The sequence below is a fragment of the Aotus nancymaae genome, unplaced genomic scaffold (genome assembly GCF_030222135.1).
Source record: "Aotus nancymaae isolate 86718 unplaced genomic scaffold, 86718_ANA_hifiasm-v0.15.2.pri h1tg000069l, whole genome shotgun sequence".
Classification (NCBI taxonomy): Eukaryota; Metazoa; Chordata; class Mammalia; order Primates; family Aotidae; genus Aotus; species Aotus nancymaae.
In genome coordinates this window covers 605,901-624,720 of record NW_026988484.1, presented here as the reverse complement: position 1 = coordinate 624,720, position 18,820 = coordinate 605,901, and the positions used below count along the sequence as shown (strand labels likewise).

The window sequence follows — 18,820 nt, the reverse complement described above, 5'->3', positions numbered from 1 at the left end:
TTTAATTTCTTCATCCAAGGACTTTTTGTTGACATGCTATGCAAGACAGCCCTTTTGCAAGGGCTATATCCTTTTAAATGTATGTTTAAGGTATCTCTCAGCCCGTCATATGGCTTTTAACTTTGCATACAGTGTCTTACATCATGAAAAAGGTTTAAATCTTCTACATAGTCCCGTCATTCTCTCTTCATGGCTTCTGGACCGTGTCCTGCTTATCAAAGACTTCCTGGACCTAAAGGCACAGAAATACTCTACATTCTCCTCTACCATCTTACCAGTATTTCCTCTCATTTCTGTAATCAGTAGAGAATAAACTTCTCTGTAAGGAGCGAAATGTGATGCTGACTTTATCTCCAGTTGGATAACTGTCAAAGACATTTAATCTCCCCCAATAATACATCAAAAACACTCTTGCAATATAAAAAACTCATGGGATATGACCTTCCTTGTGATACCTGCCTAATATAACACTCAACATGAATTTCAGAATTGTCAGTGTAAAAGTAACCCACAGGATTACAATACTGAAACATCCATCTAGGATCATGTTATGGATCTCCATTTATTCAGAGCCTCTGTTCTCCATCAGCAGAGGCAAACAATTTCCTTTTGTATAAAACTAAGTAAATTCACCTATAATTTCATTTATTCCCCTTGGTTTGATATCACAGTTGACTTAACCTCATCAAAGAAGTGGGAGATTTTAAGTGTGTGTGTGTGTGTGTGTGTGTGTGTGTTTAAATAAACTCCAGAACAACTTTACTAATGGATCCTTGGAATGCTAGAATAAATCTGTGAACCCACATGTTGAAATAGGACTATATTAATTTCTCTTTCTTCATTTAAACATTAGTGACATTTTTTGACTTGACTAAATATAGTATTGCATATATTCTCCCCAGAAATTCTAATTCTTTTGTTCATTTTATCCAGAGCTATATAGCCACTTGTTAAAACATGTTCTATGTATCAGGTCATAATTAGTTTCCTCACCAACAATGGAACACAGCCTTAATCATGAGAGTGTCACTGTGACGTTTTATGATAATATTAAATGTTAAGCATACTACATGTGCTAATCACTGTCTATCTTAAGATACTGTTTTAAGTCAGGCTGGTTGCCTGTAATCCCAGCTATTTGGGAATGAGGCGAGAGGATCACTTGAGCACAAGAGTTTGAGACCAGCCTGGGCAACATAGGAAGACTCTATCTAAAAACTTTTTTTTAGTTTTAAAAAAAAGATACTGTTTTGCTTCCAAAATTTTTACAATTGCCATAACGCTTTCAAGAGTACACTGTTTAAAAATAATTTACATCAACTCTGGAGAATACTTACCTAACATTTACCAAGCACTTAGTATGAATTGGTAATTTTGCTAAGAATTCTATTATGCATCAAATATTTTAATTAGAGTTTTAAGCGAATAATTTAATTTGCATTTTTGAAAGATCACTGTGGCTATAATACTAATACAAAAGGGATAAAAGAGGATACAGAAGTTTTAGAATTCACGGGTGTCCAACCTCTTGAATTCAATGACTTCTTTGCTTATCTGTGTTGGTGTATCACTAAAATTACACACAGACTTTTTTTTTCTTAGCTCATCAACTATTGTTAATGTTAGTGTATTGTATGTGTGGCACAAGACAATTTTTCTTCTTCCAGTGTGACCCAGGGAAGACAAAAGGTTGTATGATAATTGAAACAGTCCAGATGAAATGACTGTGTTTCAGACTAGGGAACCAAAAGAGTGGATGAATTCCAAAAATATTTAGCAGGTATGTCGACAGGATCCAGTGATGTAGTAGGTGAGGAACAGCTGGATGCCTGAAATGAACTCAATGATGAGCAAGGTGTGCATTTTGTCTGAAGACGTTTGCACATTCTAACATTTTTAAGAACTCTCTGTAGTATGAATTCTTCCATGTAAAGTGTTAAATCTGGCTGAGGGTTTTTCTTTATTTCTTACATTTATATGTTTTTTAACCAGTGGTATTTCTCTGATGAACAGTAAGGGATTGATGATAACTAAAGGCTTGGCCACATGCACCACATTCTTAAGGTTCTTTTCCAGTATGACCTCTTTGATGATACATTAAGGATAACTTTCTTCTGAATGCCTTCCCACATTCAAAACACTGATAGGGCCTTTGGCCTGTGTGAAGTCTTTGATGTTGAGCACAGGATGAGCTATCACTAAAAGCCTTTCCGCATTCAGTACATTTATAGGGTTTCTCTCCTGTATGAATTCTTTGATGTTGAGTAAGATTGGAAGTTTGGCTGAAGGCTTTCCCGCATTCATTACACTCATAAGGTTTCTCTCCTGTATGAGTCTTCTGATGTTGGGCAAGGTGTGATCTCTGTTTGAAAGCATTTCCACATTCAATACATTCATAAGGCTTCTCTCCAGTATGAATTCTCTGATGAGTAGCCAGCTGTGAACTGATTCTAAAAGCTTTTCCACATTCTTTACATTCATAGGGTTTTTCACCAGTATGAATTCTCAAATGGCTAACAAGGTGTACATTCTGCCTAAAGGCTTTTCCACATTCCTTGCATTCATAAGGTTTCTCTCCAGAATGTACTCTTTGATGCTGAGTGAGTGATGCATGATGACTAAAGTCTTTCCCACAAATATCACATTCATAAGGTTTCTCTCCTGTATGAATTCTCTGATGTACAGTACGGGATGAACCAGAGCTGAAGGTTTTTCCACACACATCACATTTGTAAGGTTTCTCTCCTGTATGAATTCTCCTATGTAGAATAAGTCCTATGTGAACACTGAAGGCTTTCCCACAATCAATGCAATTAAAAGGCTTCTCTCCAGTATGATAACTCCGCCAGTGACGAATAAAAGATGTGTTATACCTAAAAGCCTTCCCACACTCAATACATTCATAGGGTCTTTTGCCAGTGTGACATCTCTGATGTCGAGCAAAAGATGAGCCATCACTGAAGGCTTTGCCACATTCTTTACATTCATAGGGTTTCTCTCCAGTGTGAATTCTCTGATGCTGAGCAAGGTGTGCAGGCTGTCTGAAAGCTTTTCTACATTCCTTACATTTATATGGCTTTTCTCCAGTATGAATTCTTCGATGTTGAATAAGGTGTTCGCTCTGTTTGAAGGCTTTCCTACATTCTTTACATTCAAAGAGTTTCTCTCCAGTATGTGTTCTGTGATGTTGAGCAAGGTGTTGCCTCTGCTTGAAGGCTTTCCCACATTCCTCACATTCATATGGTTTTTCACCAGTATGAATTCTATAATGAACAGTAAGGGATGAACTGTGGGTGAAGGTTTTGTCACATTCATTACATTTAAAAAGCTTCTTTCCTGCACAGACTTTCTTGTGTTTTATTACCATAGAATTTTTGGAGAAGCATTTTTTATCTGATGTGTGATTATAAATATTCTCTTCTATGTTTTCCAGATGGATACATTTCCCAAATTTAGTATATTTGAATTCTGTTTCCTTAGTGAGGGTTTCTTTATGAGTGATTGTTTCTTGCTGGCTAAACATCTCTTGACTTCCCATCTGCTTCTCAAAAAGGTCTTCCCATTTCCAATTTTCTTCAAAAGTGGAACACTCAAGTCCATACCTTGTAATTCCCTCCATGCATGCATCATCATAAATGAACTGCTTCAGAGGTAATTCCTGTGTCTCATATATAGATTCCCAATCTGAAAGATGTATATTAAAAAGTGAATGTTCCCTTTATCATGGGCCACAACATCATAAATGAACTGCCTCAGAGGTAATTCCTGTGTCTCATATATAGGTTCCCAATCTGAAAGATGCATATTAAAAAGTCAATATTCCCTTTATCATGGGCTACAACAAAGGAGACATTGCGAAAAAGGTAATTTAAAAATATTTAATAAATCTCACAAAACCTGTGACTTACAGACATGTCAACTGGAAAATAAGCAGGGAGACTCTAAGAAATACAGAACATGGAAAAGGTGATTAAGAAAACTAAATGGGCCAGGTGTACTGGTTCATGCCTATAATCCAGCATTTTGGGAGGCCAAGGTGAATGGATTGCTTGAGCCCAGGAGTTCAAGACCAGCCTGGGCAACATGGCAAAACCCCATCTCTGCAAAAAATACAAAAATTAGTCAAGCATGGTGGTATATGCCTGTAGTCCCAGCTACTCAGGCAGCTGAGGTCAAAGGATCACTTGAGCCCAGGAGGTTGAGAGTGCAGTGAGCCATGATAGCCCTACTACACTCCAGCCTGGGCAACAGAGCAAGACCCTGTCTCAAAAAAATAAAACTAAACAAAAAACTCAATGTAGGATGAAATCCTAGAGAAACAGTCTGCAATGGTAATATTTCATGCCTGTATTAACCTAACAGACTATATATTAAGCTTTCTTCATCTACTCTCTTCCACTAGTAATTGCTTTTCATATACAATTATGTTAATTTTGTTAAAATACCAATATTGTATCACTACTGTGCTCAAAAGTTTCTAGAGATCTCCAGTAACCACAAACCCTGAGGTTTGTGATTATCTTAGGATTTAGGTGAAATCCTACGGTTATCTTTTCATAATCAGAAAATGGTGCTCCCATGAAACCATCTACATGTTTCAATACAGTGAACTCTTCAATTCTCAGATTCCCTGAACTTTAATCTGCATATTAAGAGATTTTTCTGTTCATCTTACTTTCAACAGCCTAGTATAATTATCACTTCATAGACCATCTTTTTATTTTATTTTTTCCAAAAAGAGAGTTTCATTCAGTCGTCCAGGCTAGAATGCAGTGGCACAATCATAGTTCACTAACTCCTGGGCTTAAGCAATCTTCCCACCTTCTCTTGAGTAGCTAAGATTACAGGTGTGAGCCACTGCACCCAGTGCCTTAAGTTGCTTCTTCACAGGGTTCTACCATTTCCCCTTTTGAAGAAATGAATTTTATAATAATATATAGGTTGACACCACTACTATTAGTCTCATTCTTATTTACTACCACATGAGTAATAACTTTCTTATTTCCTGACCTAGAATATAAGTTTAGAGAAGGAATAAATGTGGTTTAAAAATTATGGCTACATCAGCCAGGCGCAGTGGCTCATGCCTGTAATCCCAGCACTTTGGGAGGCCAAGGCAAGTGGATCACCTGAGGTCAGAAGTTCAAGACCAGCCTAGCTAATGTGGTGAAACCCTGTCTCTACTGAAAACACAAAATTAGCTGAGCCTGGTGGCACCTGCTTATTAATTCCAGCTACCTGGGAGGCTAAAGCAGGAGAATCACTTGAACCCGGCAGGCAGAGGTTGCAGTGAGCCAAGACTGCACCATTGCACTCCAGCCTGAGTGACAAGAATAAAACTCCATCTCAAATAAAAAAAAAAATTATTGCTACATCACTTACCATAGATAGGAGAAATCTGGGCATATATAAAAAGTCATCAGTAAAATGTAAAGAAATTTGTATTGAAGAGGTGATACTGTGAGAAAACCAGAGGAAAGGTGGCTCATGCCTATAATCCCAGCACTTTGGGAGGTTGAGTAAGATGTGACTTTGCTCCTCCTTCACTTTCCGCCATGACTGTGAGGTCTCCCTAGCCATGGAGAACTGTAAGTCAATTAAACCTCTTTTCTTTATAAAGTCCCCAGTCTCAGGTATGTTTTTATTAGCAGCATAAGAACAGACTAATACACTTATAAACAACACTTGTAACTAAATAGACTAATATACTTATAGAAAAATTAGCTGGGCATGGCTAATTTATTTCTCACAGATCTATAGACTGGGAAGTCTAAGACGAAGGCCCAGGCAGATATGGCATGGGCTGGCTTTCTCAGATGGTGCCTTCTTGCTGTTTTCTCACAAAGTGGAAGGGGCAAGGAAGCTCCTTCAGGCCTTTTATAAAGATAATAATCCCATTCATAAGCCCTCATGACCTAGTCACCTCCCAAGGTCCCCACCTACCATCACCACTCTAGAGAAGATGATTACAACATGAATTTCAGGGGCACACAAACATTGAGACCAGGATACCCATGCTTCAATAATTGAGGTAATGTAGCGTTAATGAACTAATCACCTATAATGCTTCCTACACAGACAGACTGAAGAGAACAATACCAGACAAAGACACAGAAAGCTGAATCCATCACCTACTGCTTTCTCACATTTTACTTTTTTGTCACATGAAGATTGTCTTCAACTCCAATTTCCTACAGAGAGCCATGGCTGTTTCTAATTTTCTGGCTTTTTTTTAACAGACACTGTGAGATCTTTACATACAATAATACTTATATCTACCAATTGACTCAGCATCCTACCAGACTTATAGCTTGTTCCTTTTCCCCTCTTCCACTTGTTCTCTACAGGGCCAATTATAGGAAAGTTCCTTTCTGTTTCTCTATTTAAGGAAGATGGCATCTTCACAGAACACTGAAGTATAAAGTGCATCCAAGCAGGGTCTATTTCCCTTCTGATGTGTGGGTATAGTTATTCCTTGTTATCCACAGTGGATACAGTTCAAGACCCCAGTGGATGCCAGAAACCTGGCATAATACTGAACCCTATATTCACTACAAGCAACAGATCTGGAAAGCTGGATGAGATTAAGAGGCTAACAGGCAGGCATGGGATACAGCATGGATGTACTACATAAAGGAATGACTCATGAACTGGGCAGGACAGAACAGAAAGGTGCAAGACTTCACCATGAAACTCAGAATGGTGCACAATTTAAAACATATAAATTGTATATTTCTAGAATTTTCCATTTAACATTTTTGGACAGTGGTGTACTGTGGGTAACAAATTGCAGAAGGCAAAGGCTTGACTAGGGGGACTCCTGTATTTGGAGGACACAAAAAGCTTAGAATCCAAATTATCCAAAATGTAAAGCCCAAACGCTGTTACAGAAGGGAAAGAAGAATTTTATATAGGCATAAAATATTTTATCCAAAATGTCTTTTGAAACTTCCATTTCAGTGAGAGAGTCAGAATATAAGCATCAAACAATAAATGAGTTAATTTTAGGCTTTCCTGAGTGTCAGGAAGAAAAGAAACAGTGGTTTGGTGAATAGTTAAGTTATTGGGTTGGGATGGGGGAATGTTCATTACATAAGGTGGTTAGGGACGGCCTCCGTTGAGATGATTTTTTAGCTCTGACTTGATATTCAGGATAGACAGACTCAAGAGAGAAATATTCTGGGTAGAGGAAACAGGTAATGCAAATGCCTGTGCTAGTAAAAAGCTTGGTGAGTCCAGAAAAGTTGACTCATGGGCTAGATGAACACTCATTCAAACTGACATTTGTAAAACACAGGTGGAGTAGGCAAAAGAATGATACTACCTGTGACCCAGAGGCAATCAGATTTGGAATTACCTCCGGACCCATCCAGTCTCCCAAGGCTCTTGAGAAACTTAGCAGCTTGGTATACCTGCAACTCACTTGAAGCATACTCTGGGTATTTCACATAATTTAGCAAACTCTGGACTAAAGTATGATGAAAAAGCTAAAAAGGAATAAAGAATGAGGTTATAAAAGAAGGAGGTGATCAGGAAGAGGTTAACAGGATTTAGATCTTTCCTATCTGCTACAGGAAAGGAATGAAAGAATAGCAGGGTACATTATAATTTGTAAGCAGCCCCTAATTCAAGAATTAAGAAAGATTGAAGAAATACAGAAGGTTATATAAGTTCATATGGGAAAGCGAAAGAGAGGATGGTAAGGAGCTGAATACAGACTTTTGCAAAATAAAAATCTTAGAGATTTAAGATTCTCTAATCTCTAGATAATCTTAGTTATTGGAAAGAAGACAGTGAAGTAGAAGAGAAGATATTTGAGGGGCCCATGTTAAGCATTAAGTTTCAGTTTTCTTCCTAGGCCTGTAAGGCTTATGAAGAGTTTCTGAGATGTATAAGTGAGAAGGTATCACCTCTAAAAATGGCTGAGCTATTATGTCAAAAAGATTCCCCTCTCTGGTTCTTCCACACTCACCTGAGAATGGGCTTCTTGTCATCTCACTTGTCATCTCCCAAGGCTCTCTCCCTTGCTCCAATAAGGAGATTACGTATGGCTTAGAAACGCAAAGACCTGCATGTAAAAAAAGATATGAAAATTGGCCATGTTATGGATTATTTCAGAACTAGAAACCAGTACCTTAATTCTAGTGGAATGATACAGCAGGAATACTAGATAAGAGATAAAGCACATTTGAAGGACAGACTACACAAAATTCTGGAATAGCTTAATGAGATTGCTAACAGTTAACTCTATGAACTATTTTATTAGGGGCTTGAGGGCAGAAATTTAGCCCGACATTTTCTGAATATTATCACCCAGTAGTAAATGAAGTATTTTAAAAGGTCCCTAGAAAACAGAGTTTGAAGTTCTGAGCTACTTGCCTGCTTAAAAAAAAAAATCAATACTCTTCAGGGGAATATGACAGAATCCAGAGGCTCTACAATGTTTTATTTATAGTATCCATAATAAAATTCAAAATTACTTGACATAAGAAAAGGAAAAAGTGAATCATGCCCATTAGAAAAAGCAAGCAATGGGACACTCACACTGCAATAACAAAGACGTTGGAATTGTCACATGATTTTAAAACAGCTGTTATTATATAAATAATAATATGAAGGCAAAGATACTTGTAATAAATGTATACACAGGAAATCTCAGAAGAAAAACTATAAGAACCAAATAAATATTCTATAATTTAAAAAATATCTGAAACTTAAAAATTCACTAGAGATACCTAACTAAACATTGAAGATAAAGATAGAGTCAAGGAATTTGACTATAAATCAACAGCATTATCCAAACTGAGCTGGGCGCGGTGGCTCATACCTGTAATCCCAGCACTCTGGGAGGCTGAGGTGGGTGGATCACCTGAGGTCAGGAGTTTGAGACCAACCTGGGCAATACTGTGAAACCCCATCTCTACTAAAAATACAAAAATTAGCTAGGTGTGGTGGTGAGCATCTGTACTCACAGCTACCTGGGAGGCTAAGGCAAGAGAATTGCTTGGACCTGGGAGGTGGTGACACAAGATCATGTCACTGCACTCCAGCCTGTGTGACAGAATGAGACTCTGTCTCAAAAAAAAAAAAAAAAAAAGGGAGAAAATATCCCATCTGAGAAACAGAGAACAAAGATTTTAAAAAGTGAAACAATCCTTAGTTACCTAGGGCACAATATCAAACAATCTAGCATGTGTGTAACTGAAGTCCCAAAACAGAAAAGAATAGAAAAACTTTGAAGAAATAATGGCTAAAAATTTGGTTTAAGATATAAATTTAGTTTCAAGAAGCTCAATGAACCACAAGCATAATCAAAAGGGCTTCTAGAGAACAAAAAGCTAATCTAGCCAATGAGGTAGCCCCAGTGCTTAGAAGAAAGGTCCATATAAATTTCCCTAAGAGTAAGTGATCTGAAGCCATTTTCACAGTTTGTGTCTTCCTGGTTTACTTTTCACAAGTTAACACAAAGACACAGATTTTAAAAGTGATATTCTGAACTTGCAGTAATCTAGCTATATTCTTTGTGAACCCTGTTATTATCTAGTGGTGATAATAATTCTTCAGGAGAGAGACACCAAGGAAATCCAGGAGACTGGTGAGATTCATAATGTGTTCTACGTTCCCAACTGACTTAAGGGTGTATGCATGGAATATCTGATATTCACAAAATTCACTAACTCTAAATCTCCAGTTTTCTTCAATCCCCTCAATATCCTCTGTTTCTCAGATTCCATTCTGACCTACATACAATAAAAGCCAATTTAATAATGCATAAAAACATAAATGTTCCTTAAAGGTAGACTATGTAGGAGGGAAAAGATCCTCACCAAGTGATACCAGGCTCTGATAGTTCTCCAACATCATACTCCTGTATAATCGCTTCTGAGCAGGGTTCATCCATTGCCATTCTTCCTGGGAAAAATCTATTGCCACATCCTTGAATGTCACCAAGTCCTGAAGTAACAAATATATTCTTAACCAACCAATGCTCATGTCCAACAATAACTCTGAGTTGATCCAAGATGCCTCCACTTTATGTGATAAATAACTCATAGAAGAGAAAAAACACAAATATGAAGATCCAACCGAAAATAGTACATATTGAAGTATTTAACTGCATTGGGTACAATGGTGCTAATCCATTCTGAACATAGGGAAATATGGGTGCATAACTACTTGGCAGTGAACAGGGCTTCGAGGAAGAACACATACCTGTGTTGAATCTTTAAGAGCATAAAAAGGGCTGGGCGTAGTGGCTCACGCCTGTAATCTCAGCACTTTGGGAAGCCAAGGTGGGCAGATCATGAGGTCAGGAGTTCCAGACCAGCCTAGTCAACATGGTAAAACCCTATGTCTACTAAAAATACAAAAAATTAGCTGGGCATGGTGGTGCATGCCTATAATCCCAACTACTTGGGAGGCTGAGGCAGAAGAACTGCTTGAACCCAGGAGGTGTAAGTTGCGGTGAGCAGAGATCATGCCACTGCACTCCAGCCTGGGTGACAGAGCGAGACTCCGTCTCAAAAAAAAAAAAAGCTTAGGAAGAATATCTAAATTGATATTTTTCAAATGATATTCTGTGGAATCCACGTTTTATTGGCAGGGATGGGGAAAGGTACTAAACTGATGTGGCTGATTTTTTCCCCACAAAACAATAAAAACACATTTCGAATGCAATTTTCTTATGTATGTATCAGTGAATACTGTGTTTTCCACCCACGGTTGGTTGTACTCACAGTTGCAGAACAAAATGAAATTGAAGTTATAACTTTAAATGTTCTTAGATTAAAATTAATGACCAGTTACAATAACCAGTAGGTTGTAAGAAATTTTAAAAGTTATCGTGGGCATTTTTCACCTTCAGATTTATTTCCATTGAAAATGAATATCTTCTTAATCTCAGTGCCTGATTTGTAAAGTTATCAAAAATATAACTAAATAAAGACAAGGTTATGAGCACAATATTTTAATTTGCTTTTAAACAGGAATCTCTGTATCCTGTCTTTGTTCTAAAGATTAGCGTTTAAAAGCAAATTTTAAACAGATATTTAATGTATGGGACTTTAGAAGATATACACACATTTGAAAAATGTTTACTATTATTACATATAAAAGAATTACACAATTGTTTAAGCATCTCTGTGAACTCATGGTTTTCCTAAATTCTAGTTTTCACCTAGTGAGCTGAGAACTAAGAAGCAACATTTTACATATTCTTATAAAATTAAATGAGGTGAATTCCTCAATGCAAGCAAAAGGTGCTCACAATCTTTCCAATATTTAGGATAATTTTGGTGACTATTAAGGAAATAGGAGCTTTGGCTGTTCCCACAGAAAAAAAAATTGATTGCTTTTGATTCTGGTACTCACGGTTAATAATTTGGTATATATACTACCAGACTTACCAATATCTATAGAATAACTTTATACATATGCATACATGTATATCTAGTAATTTTTTTAACTGATAATGCTATGATGAATGAAGTAAATCCCAATGGATAACATCTGAAGAGCTTGTAATCTTGTAATTCTTTTTTCTTTCTAAGAAAAAAAAGCATTTATTACAAGGTATCAGAAAACTTATGAAATTTCCAGGAGGATTAAGACTAAATTAATTAAGACTAAATAAATGACTTAAATGAGGAAAATAGGCAAATATTCAGAAGATTTCTAAATGATTTATGTTTGCCCTTGCAAACAGTATAGTATGGAAAAGTGAGGGAAAAAAGAGTAACCTTATTATAGAGAAATCTGACAAACACTACCTCAAAGTTAATTAACATTGATTAACATCAACAGTAATAAACAGTAATAAACAGAGTGCACTCCTAATTTGATGTGATGAAAAAAGAACTTTACCTCTGCAGTCTTCCTCCCCAAAACACATTACACTAGTCTAATCATGAAAAAACATCAGATTTGAGACATTCTACAAAATATCTGAGTATTCCTCAATGCTGACAAGGTTATCAATAAGCAAAGTATGAAAAACTATCACAGCTAAGAGGAGTCATAGGAAATATGACTACTAAATGTAATGTAGTTTCCTAGATATGACCCTGGAACAGAAAAAGGACATTAGATAAAACCTAAGAAAACCTCGCCAGGTGCAGTGGCTCACACTTATAATCCCAGCACTTTGGGAGGCCAAGACCAGTGGATCACTTGAGGCCAGTGAATCGCTTGAGGCCAGGAGCTTGAGACTAGCCTACACAGCATGGCAAGGACAGCATAGCAAAACCCAAATGGGCTGTATGCAGTGGTGCATGCCTGTAATCCCAGCTACTCAGGTGGCTGAGGCATGAGAATCACTTGAATTGGGGAAGCAGGTTATAGTGAGCCATGATCCTGCTACTGCACTCCAGCTTGGGCAACAGAGTAAAACTCTGTCTCAAAAAAAAAAAAAAATTAAAAATTAAAAAGTTAAGAAAAGGAAAGAAAATCTAAACTAAGCATGGACTTTAGTCATTAATAATGTATCAACATTGGTTCATTAATTTTAACAAATGTACCACACTAATGTAAGATGTTAATAGGGAAAGCTTGGTGTGATATAAGATTTCTCTATACTATCTCTACAATTTTTCTACAAACCTAAAACTATTCTAAAAAATAAAATTTTTAAGTAAACCTTCTCAAGAGGAAGACATCAAAGCTTCAAATTATTTTTTTTTAAAATATAAAGTCTAGCACTAAACCCAAAATGAGGCATTTAAGACAAAAATCTAGAGAATTTTCAAAAAATCAGAAAACAGAAACACACAAGAGATCCAGATAATGGAATTATCCAACAAGGATATCAAAATATTATGAAAATATTTTTAAGGAGCTAAAATGGAAGAGTGAATTCAGGAAGAAAATAGAAAATTACATAAAATAATTAAATAGAAGTTCTAGAACTATGTATTCAATAACAGAAGTTAAGAATTCCATTATGATCTTAACAGGAGATTAGAGTGTTAAAGAGAGAATTAAAGCATAAGTGACATATAAAACTGTGAAAAATAACATTTATATAATTATAATCTTAGAAAAAGGAAAGTTTCAGAATATTTGAAAAGATAGTGGTTGAAAAATTTCCAAATTGATGAAAGACACTAAGCTATCCTGAACACTGACTTAAAACAAAAATAGTGAGAATGTTCAAAGTTTATCAAAAAAGTATGTATGTGTGCATTTCAAGTGGTGGGGTTAATGCACTGCATCTTTATCAACTATAGTCGTAGTGGGTTACTAGATAATTTCTAAAACTAAAATAATCAAGAAATAGTGTGCAGAACATTATTCAGGAGTATGAGGTTAAATATCAAAACTAAAGACAGTAAGTGGTATTGTGGAGATCCCAACTTCCTTCTACAGGGTATACCATCGGGGGTAGGGGAAAAAATCCTGTTGTGTTAACTGGTGCTTGTGACTTCAGATAGAATTTTAATGACAACATCAGGCACACAAACTCTAAAAGGTCTGTATCTTTGGAAAATTATGTTAGATAATTCACAAAATGGTTTTAATGCTGAGAAAGACACAGATGCCCAGAATCCATGTAAATATTGTAAAATATCTGATGAACTCTGACAGTGGAAGAAAGAAAAGCAGTGTTTCAAAATTAATTTAACATAATTTTCAATATGACACATATAATTAAATTAATTAAGCATCAATTATGGACATCTGACATTCATGTATGTCATGAAAACATATTTTCCACTTAGAAAAAATGTAAAGGGAATTTCACAATGGGAGAATTAAGGGTTCTTTTTGTATACATGGTTCCTTACACATGTGCAGTATGATGGTATTTAAAAATTAAAAGATTAAAAGCAGAAATTCAAGTAAAACTGAGTGTAGTACAGCAACAGAACCAAATATTCACAGGAATTTAGTGCATGATATAGGGGGCATTTCAAATTAGTGAGAATGAGATGAATGATTCAATTAATGACATTCTGCCAACTTGAAAAAATAAATCTCTGCCTTACTTTTTATAAATTAAACATTTAATGTAAAAATTTAACGTAAAAATCTAATGTAAATTAAATTTAACATAAAAATTTAATGTAATTTCAGCCCTACCATGATAGAAAAACCACAAAAATCGAGTCTAAGCTTACCAGAAACTTAACCGTGAAGGACAAAACAAATCTTAGAATAAAAATAGAACTTAAAGATAGACAAAAATTTCACAAACAGGACACGGAAAACCATTAACGTTGAAGGGAAGAAAGTATTTATGTATATACCAAGGCATAACATGGCTCTAAATGAAACAGAAGCTGAGAATAACTTCTTAAAAGAACTGGGAGGTAAGAGTGAAATTTGTTTTCGAATTTTGTACCATGTGAACATATCACCTATTTAAATTTGTAAGATCTGCAAAAATTAAGTAGAACAAGATTCTTCAGGTGAACAAATGAGTTTGGAAATTCATACTTAAAATGTAAAGAAAAATTTTTAAAGAATTTATCTTAAAGACATAATCAGAGATTTGGACCAAAAGTCAGCTAGAGGAATAATTCCTGATGTATTCTATGTATAGGAGAGGCACTGGATACACGTTTAACCTGGAATCCAACTCACTAGTACTAAGATGTCCATATATATATTCCATACAACATAAATCAAGTCTTTTCACAAGGGTCTCACTAAATTTAAAATGTACACAAGGTGGGAAGAGGAATCTCAGAAGGGCCTCCATGACTTTTTATACACAGCTATTACTCGATAATTAGGTAATTAAAGACAGTGGCCCCTGAGAGAAGTGGGAACTAGGCTCTTGGACTTTTAATCAGGGAATTTTCCATTAAATATATGTCCTAAACAGAAAGACTGTCTTTCATGAAGAGAAAGAAAATTTCAACTAACCTGGGATATGACTTTTAATACTTCAACATTCATTTTTACCTTCTCTTCTGGTCTCTCTCTTGAAGAACAGTGTCTTGGGAGGGCAAGGCTGAAGGAAGGGAAAGGTTAGTGAGAGATGAAAGGTTGCTGCATTTCCAGAACCTCACTAGCCTAAAACTCTTCTTCTTCCCAGCTTCGGTTGGTCCATTTTCACATAACTGGGTATGTGCAACCTTTGGCCACTAAAGAGCTATAACTTAGATAACATTTTTTTCATGCTTGAGGTCCTAAATTTAATCTTTTTCCCAGAGCTACCTTCCCATTCATTGATCTCATTATGAATAAAAATAGATGTATTAAGTACTCTGCATGGATTATATTCTCTCACTTTATTTTGAAATAAGCCTACACAATAGTTATTGCCTCTATTTCACAGGTAAAGGTGAAGTCGTTCTCTTCTTGGGTCTCTGCTTCATGCTTTGAAAGTCTACTGTTCGAAAATCTAACTCCTTTTTGAGCCAGATGGATGGGTTTTTGGGGAAAAAAAAAAAAAAAGAAAAAAGAAAATATGACTCCCAAATGCCATCAGAGGCCAGGGTTATCCTCCGTCTACACTCAACACGCCAACGCCCTCCCCGCAATGTTTCACCTCACCCTGAAACGATGGAAGCTTTAGCACTCAGTTCTGCCACTTTCACTCTCACCTCTGTCCCAGCCCCTTTATTACACTCCTGTCACACATAATTGAGGGTGGCTCTTGCTTCAGTTAGGAGCTTCAGTAACCCCAGCTTTTGTTTCTTACTGAAGCTCTTGGACTGGGGACAGGAATTCTATTCCACCATTCCTATCCCGGCAACACACAATTCCAAACAGCCATACTCATAAAGAATCCAACCCTATCAATCTTCCAAGTAGTCTCTCCATACACAGCAGTCATACACGGCCACAATTACAGGTATACAGGGTGACATACAAACACTAACACAGGTTTCCTGGTCACACAGAGGACACAATCACAGGTACCTCAAAACAAGCACATACACAGAGTCATATTTCCATTGTCTGAGGACATGAATATTCACCAACACCTTCACACATAGCCCCAATCTTATTTCTCTCACACACATACCTCACTGTCCCTTATCTCTGTCTCACTCATACATGCAAGGTCCACAGCCTCACAGAGTTTATATTTGTAAAGCCTTTTGCGTAACACACCATGGTTCACATAGTTTCTTTCTCACCCATTTTAGTCTCTGACACAACCACATCACTAGTCTTTCCCTCTTTCACACATACAAACATGACGGTCTCTCATATATACACATTCAGTGGTACCTTTCAGAGGTCTCAATTACTCAAATACTCCAGTTATGTCACACAGATACACGAACACACTCTGGCCTCTCACATTCCAACCGCTTTATCAAAGCACACAAAATACATAATGGTTACTCTCACTCCAATCTTTTTCATACTGTGATACATTTTCCCTGAACCTCCCAGGCCAGACACAGAGACAAACTCCAGTCTCTCACACACCCACTGGTCTCTCACACACTCACACCAACATACCTCAGTCTCTCACAATCACTGAACTCTCAGTCTAGTCTCTTGCTTTTACTCACACACATGATCTTTCTCAGACTACAGGGAGTCCCATACTTGTTAATCTTTTACACAGGCACATCTATTTCTCTCACACATTGATATACCCTGGTCTCGCACTCTGGATTCTCACAATCCAGTCCCTGATAACACACTCAGGTGACAAAGAGGAAAAACAAACTTTCTCCTACTCTACTCTCACAACACAAAACAGTTGTAAGACCAGATGTGTGGGGGTCTTCAAACACACACACCAGGCAAGCAATAAATTCTTCAGTGAATACCAGTTGGGTGACCTCTTGGGTAACTCAATTCTGACACTATCTACCTGGAGATAGCATAAGATCCCAGAGGTTGAGGGCTCAGTCCTAGAAAATTGCTCCCCACATCCAATGCCAATTGCAAGCCCCGGGTTGTTTTACCTGTGCTTATGACTGACTGGCTATAAATCAGGGTTCCTATGACCCCTCCTTGCATTCAGTTAATTTGCTAGGGCAGCTAACAGAACTTAGGGAAACATGTTTTTAATGATAAAGGATATTACAAAGGAAGTAAAGAAATGCATAGGACAAGGTTATGTAGGGTAGGGCTCATCCTACAGGAACGTCCATTGTTAAGCCATCCTGAAGCGTGCTGAACCCAGTCCTTTTGGGTTTTTATGGACACTTCATTCCTTAGGCATGACTGGTTAAATCACTGACCACTGATGATCAGTTTAACCTGTGGCTCCCTTTCCTCTCCCTGGAGATTGAGGATGGGGCTGATAATCCCAACCCTCTAATCTTGCCTAGGTCGTTCTGTTCACCAGCCCTTACCACGATCTACCTACAGGCTGCCAGCCTACCAATCATTAGCATACAAAAAGATACTTAATACTTTGGAGATTCCAAGGATATTAGAAGTTGTATGCCAAAAAACATAACTTTGACTCACACTTTGATCGTCTCCCTCTCTCTTACAAACACAGGAACAAACCCTAGTCTCACTCTTTGGACTCTCACACTTTAGCCTCTTTCTCTCTCACACACACACCAGTCTCTCAAGGAGCCTCACATAATGACTGGTCTTTCACACACAGGCACATGCCATCTCTCTCACACTCACTGGTCTCACGCTCTAGTCTATCACACACACACGAACACACCTGGTCTCACACTCTGGTCTCTCTGACACACATACAAACCACTGCCTCACAAGCTGACAGGTCTTTCACCCAAAACACCCATTTCTCACACTCACCGGTCTCCCATTCACATGTCAACACACTACAGTCCCACACTGGCCCCGCACAGTCTAGTCTCCTCTCTCTGTCTCACACACACACACACACCAACCAACCGGTCTTTCACACACAAGCACACACCCATCTCTCTCACACTCACTGGTCTCTCACACTCTAGCCCGTCTCACTCTCTCACACGAATACATCCTGGTCTCGTGCTCTGGACACTCAGTGTTACACACACACACACCCCGTATCCTCTCAGAGCCTCACACACTCGTCTTTCACACGCAGGCACACCCCCCTCTCTCTCACACTCACTGGTCTCTCACACTCTAGCCCGTCTCTCTCACACGAATACATCCTGGTCTCGTGCTCTGGACACTCAGTGTTACACACACACCCACACACCCCGTATCCTCTCAGAGCCTCACACAGTCGTCTTTCACGCGCAGGCACACCCCCCTCTCTCACACTCACTGGTCTCTCACACTCTAGCCCGTCTCACTCTCTCACACGAATACATCCTGGTCTCGTGCTCTGGACACTCAGTGTTACACACACACACACCCCGTATCCTCTCAGAGCCTCACACACTCGTCTTTCACACGCAGGCACACATCCATCTCTCTCACACTCACTGGTCTCTCACACTCTAGCCCGTCTCACTCTCTCACACGAATACATCCTGGTCTCGTGCTCTGGACACTCAGTGTTACACACACACCCACACACCCCGTATCCTCTCAGAGCCTCACACACTCGTCTTTCACACGCAGGCACACCCCCCTCTCTCTCACACTCACTGGTCTCTCACACTGACCCGTCTCGCTGTCACACACGAACGCACCCTGGTCTCCCACTCTGGACTCTCGGACACACACACACACACACCCCGCATCCGCTCACGGAGCCTCACACGCGGACCGGTCTTTCACACACAGGCACACCCCCATCTCTCCCACAGCTCACTCCAGTGGTCCTGCCGCCCCGAGCCGCCCCGAGCGCCCAGCAGCCCCGAGCCGTGGCCTCCGCCCCGCAGACTCGAGTACGCGCGCCGCGCGGGTCTCTGGGAAATGTAGTCGTCTAGGGGGCAGAGGACGCTGCAGGGCCTTCGCGACCCAGGTCTGAGCCGCCCGCCTTGCC

The 18,820-nt window shown here is 38.4% G+C and overlaps 1 protein-coding gene across 1 annotated transcript; it reads right to left on the bottom strand.

Moving 5' to 3' along the window:
* Positions 1 to 736: 736 nt before the first annotated feature.
* Positions 737 to 18,619, bottom strand: ZNF471 (zinc finger protein 471). Its single transcript, XM_012465334.3, has 5 exons — positions 15,549 to 18,619; positions 14,866 to 14,953; positions 9,828 to 9,954; positions 7,973 to 8,068; positions 737 to 3,684 (listed from the first exon to the last, which is right to left on the bottom strand). The coding sequence occupies exons 1-5, from the start codon at positions 15,584 to 15,586 to the stop codon at positions 2,060 to 2,062; spliced, it is 1,974 nt and encodes a 657-aa protein (XP_012320757.1). The 5' UTR covers positions 15,587 to 18,619; the 3' UTR covers positions 737 to 2,059.
* Positions 18,620 to 18,820: the final 201 nt, after the last annotated feature.

Excerpts from the sequence above, each read along its gene's own strand:
- ZNF471 (XM_012465334.3), bottom strand. The coding sequence starts at position 15,586 with ATGTGTGACAGGAGTGTAATAAAGGGGCTGGGACAGAG. Across the intron at positions 9,955-14,865 it reads TATTAAAAGTCATATCCCAG|GACTTGGTGACATTCAAGGA; the intron begins GTTAGTTGAAAT and ends TTGTTACTTCAG. Across the intron at positions 8,069-9,827 it reads TCAGAGCCTGGTATCACTTG|GTCTTTGCGTTTCTAAGCCA; the intron begins GTGAGGATCTTT and ends TTTTACATGCAG.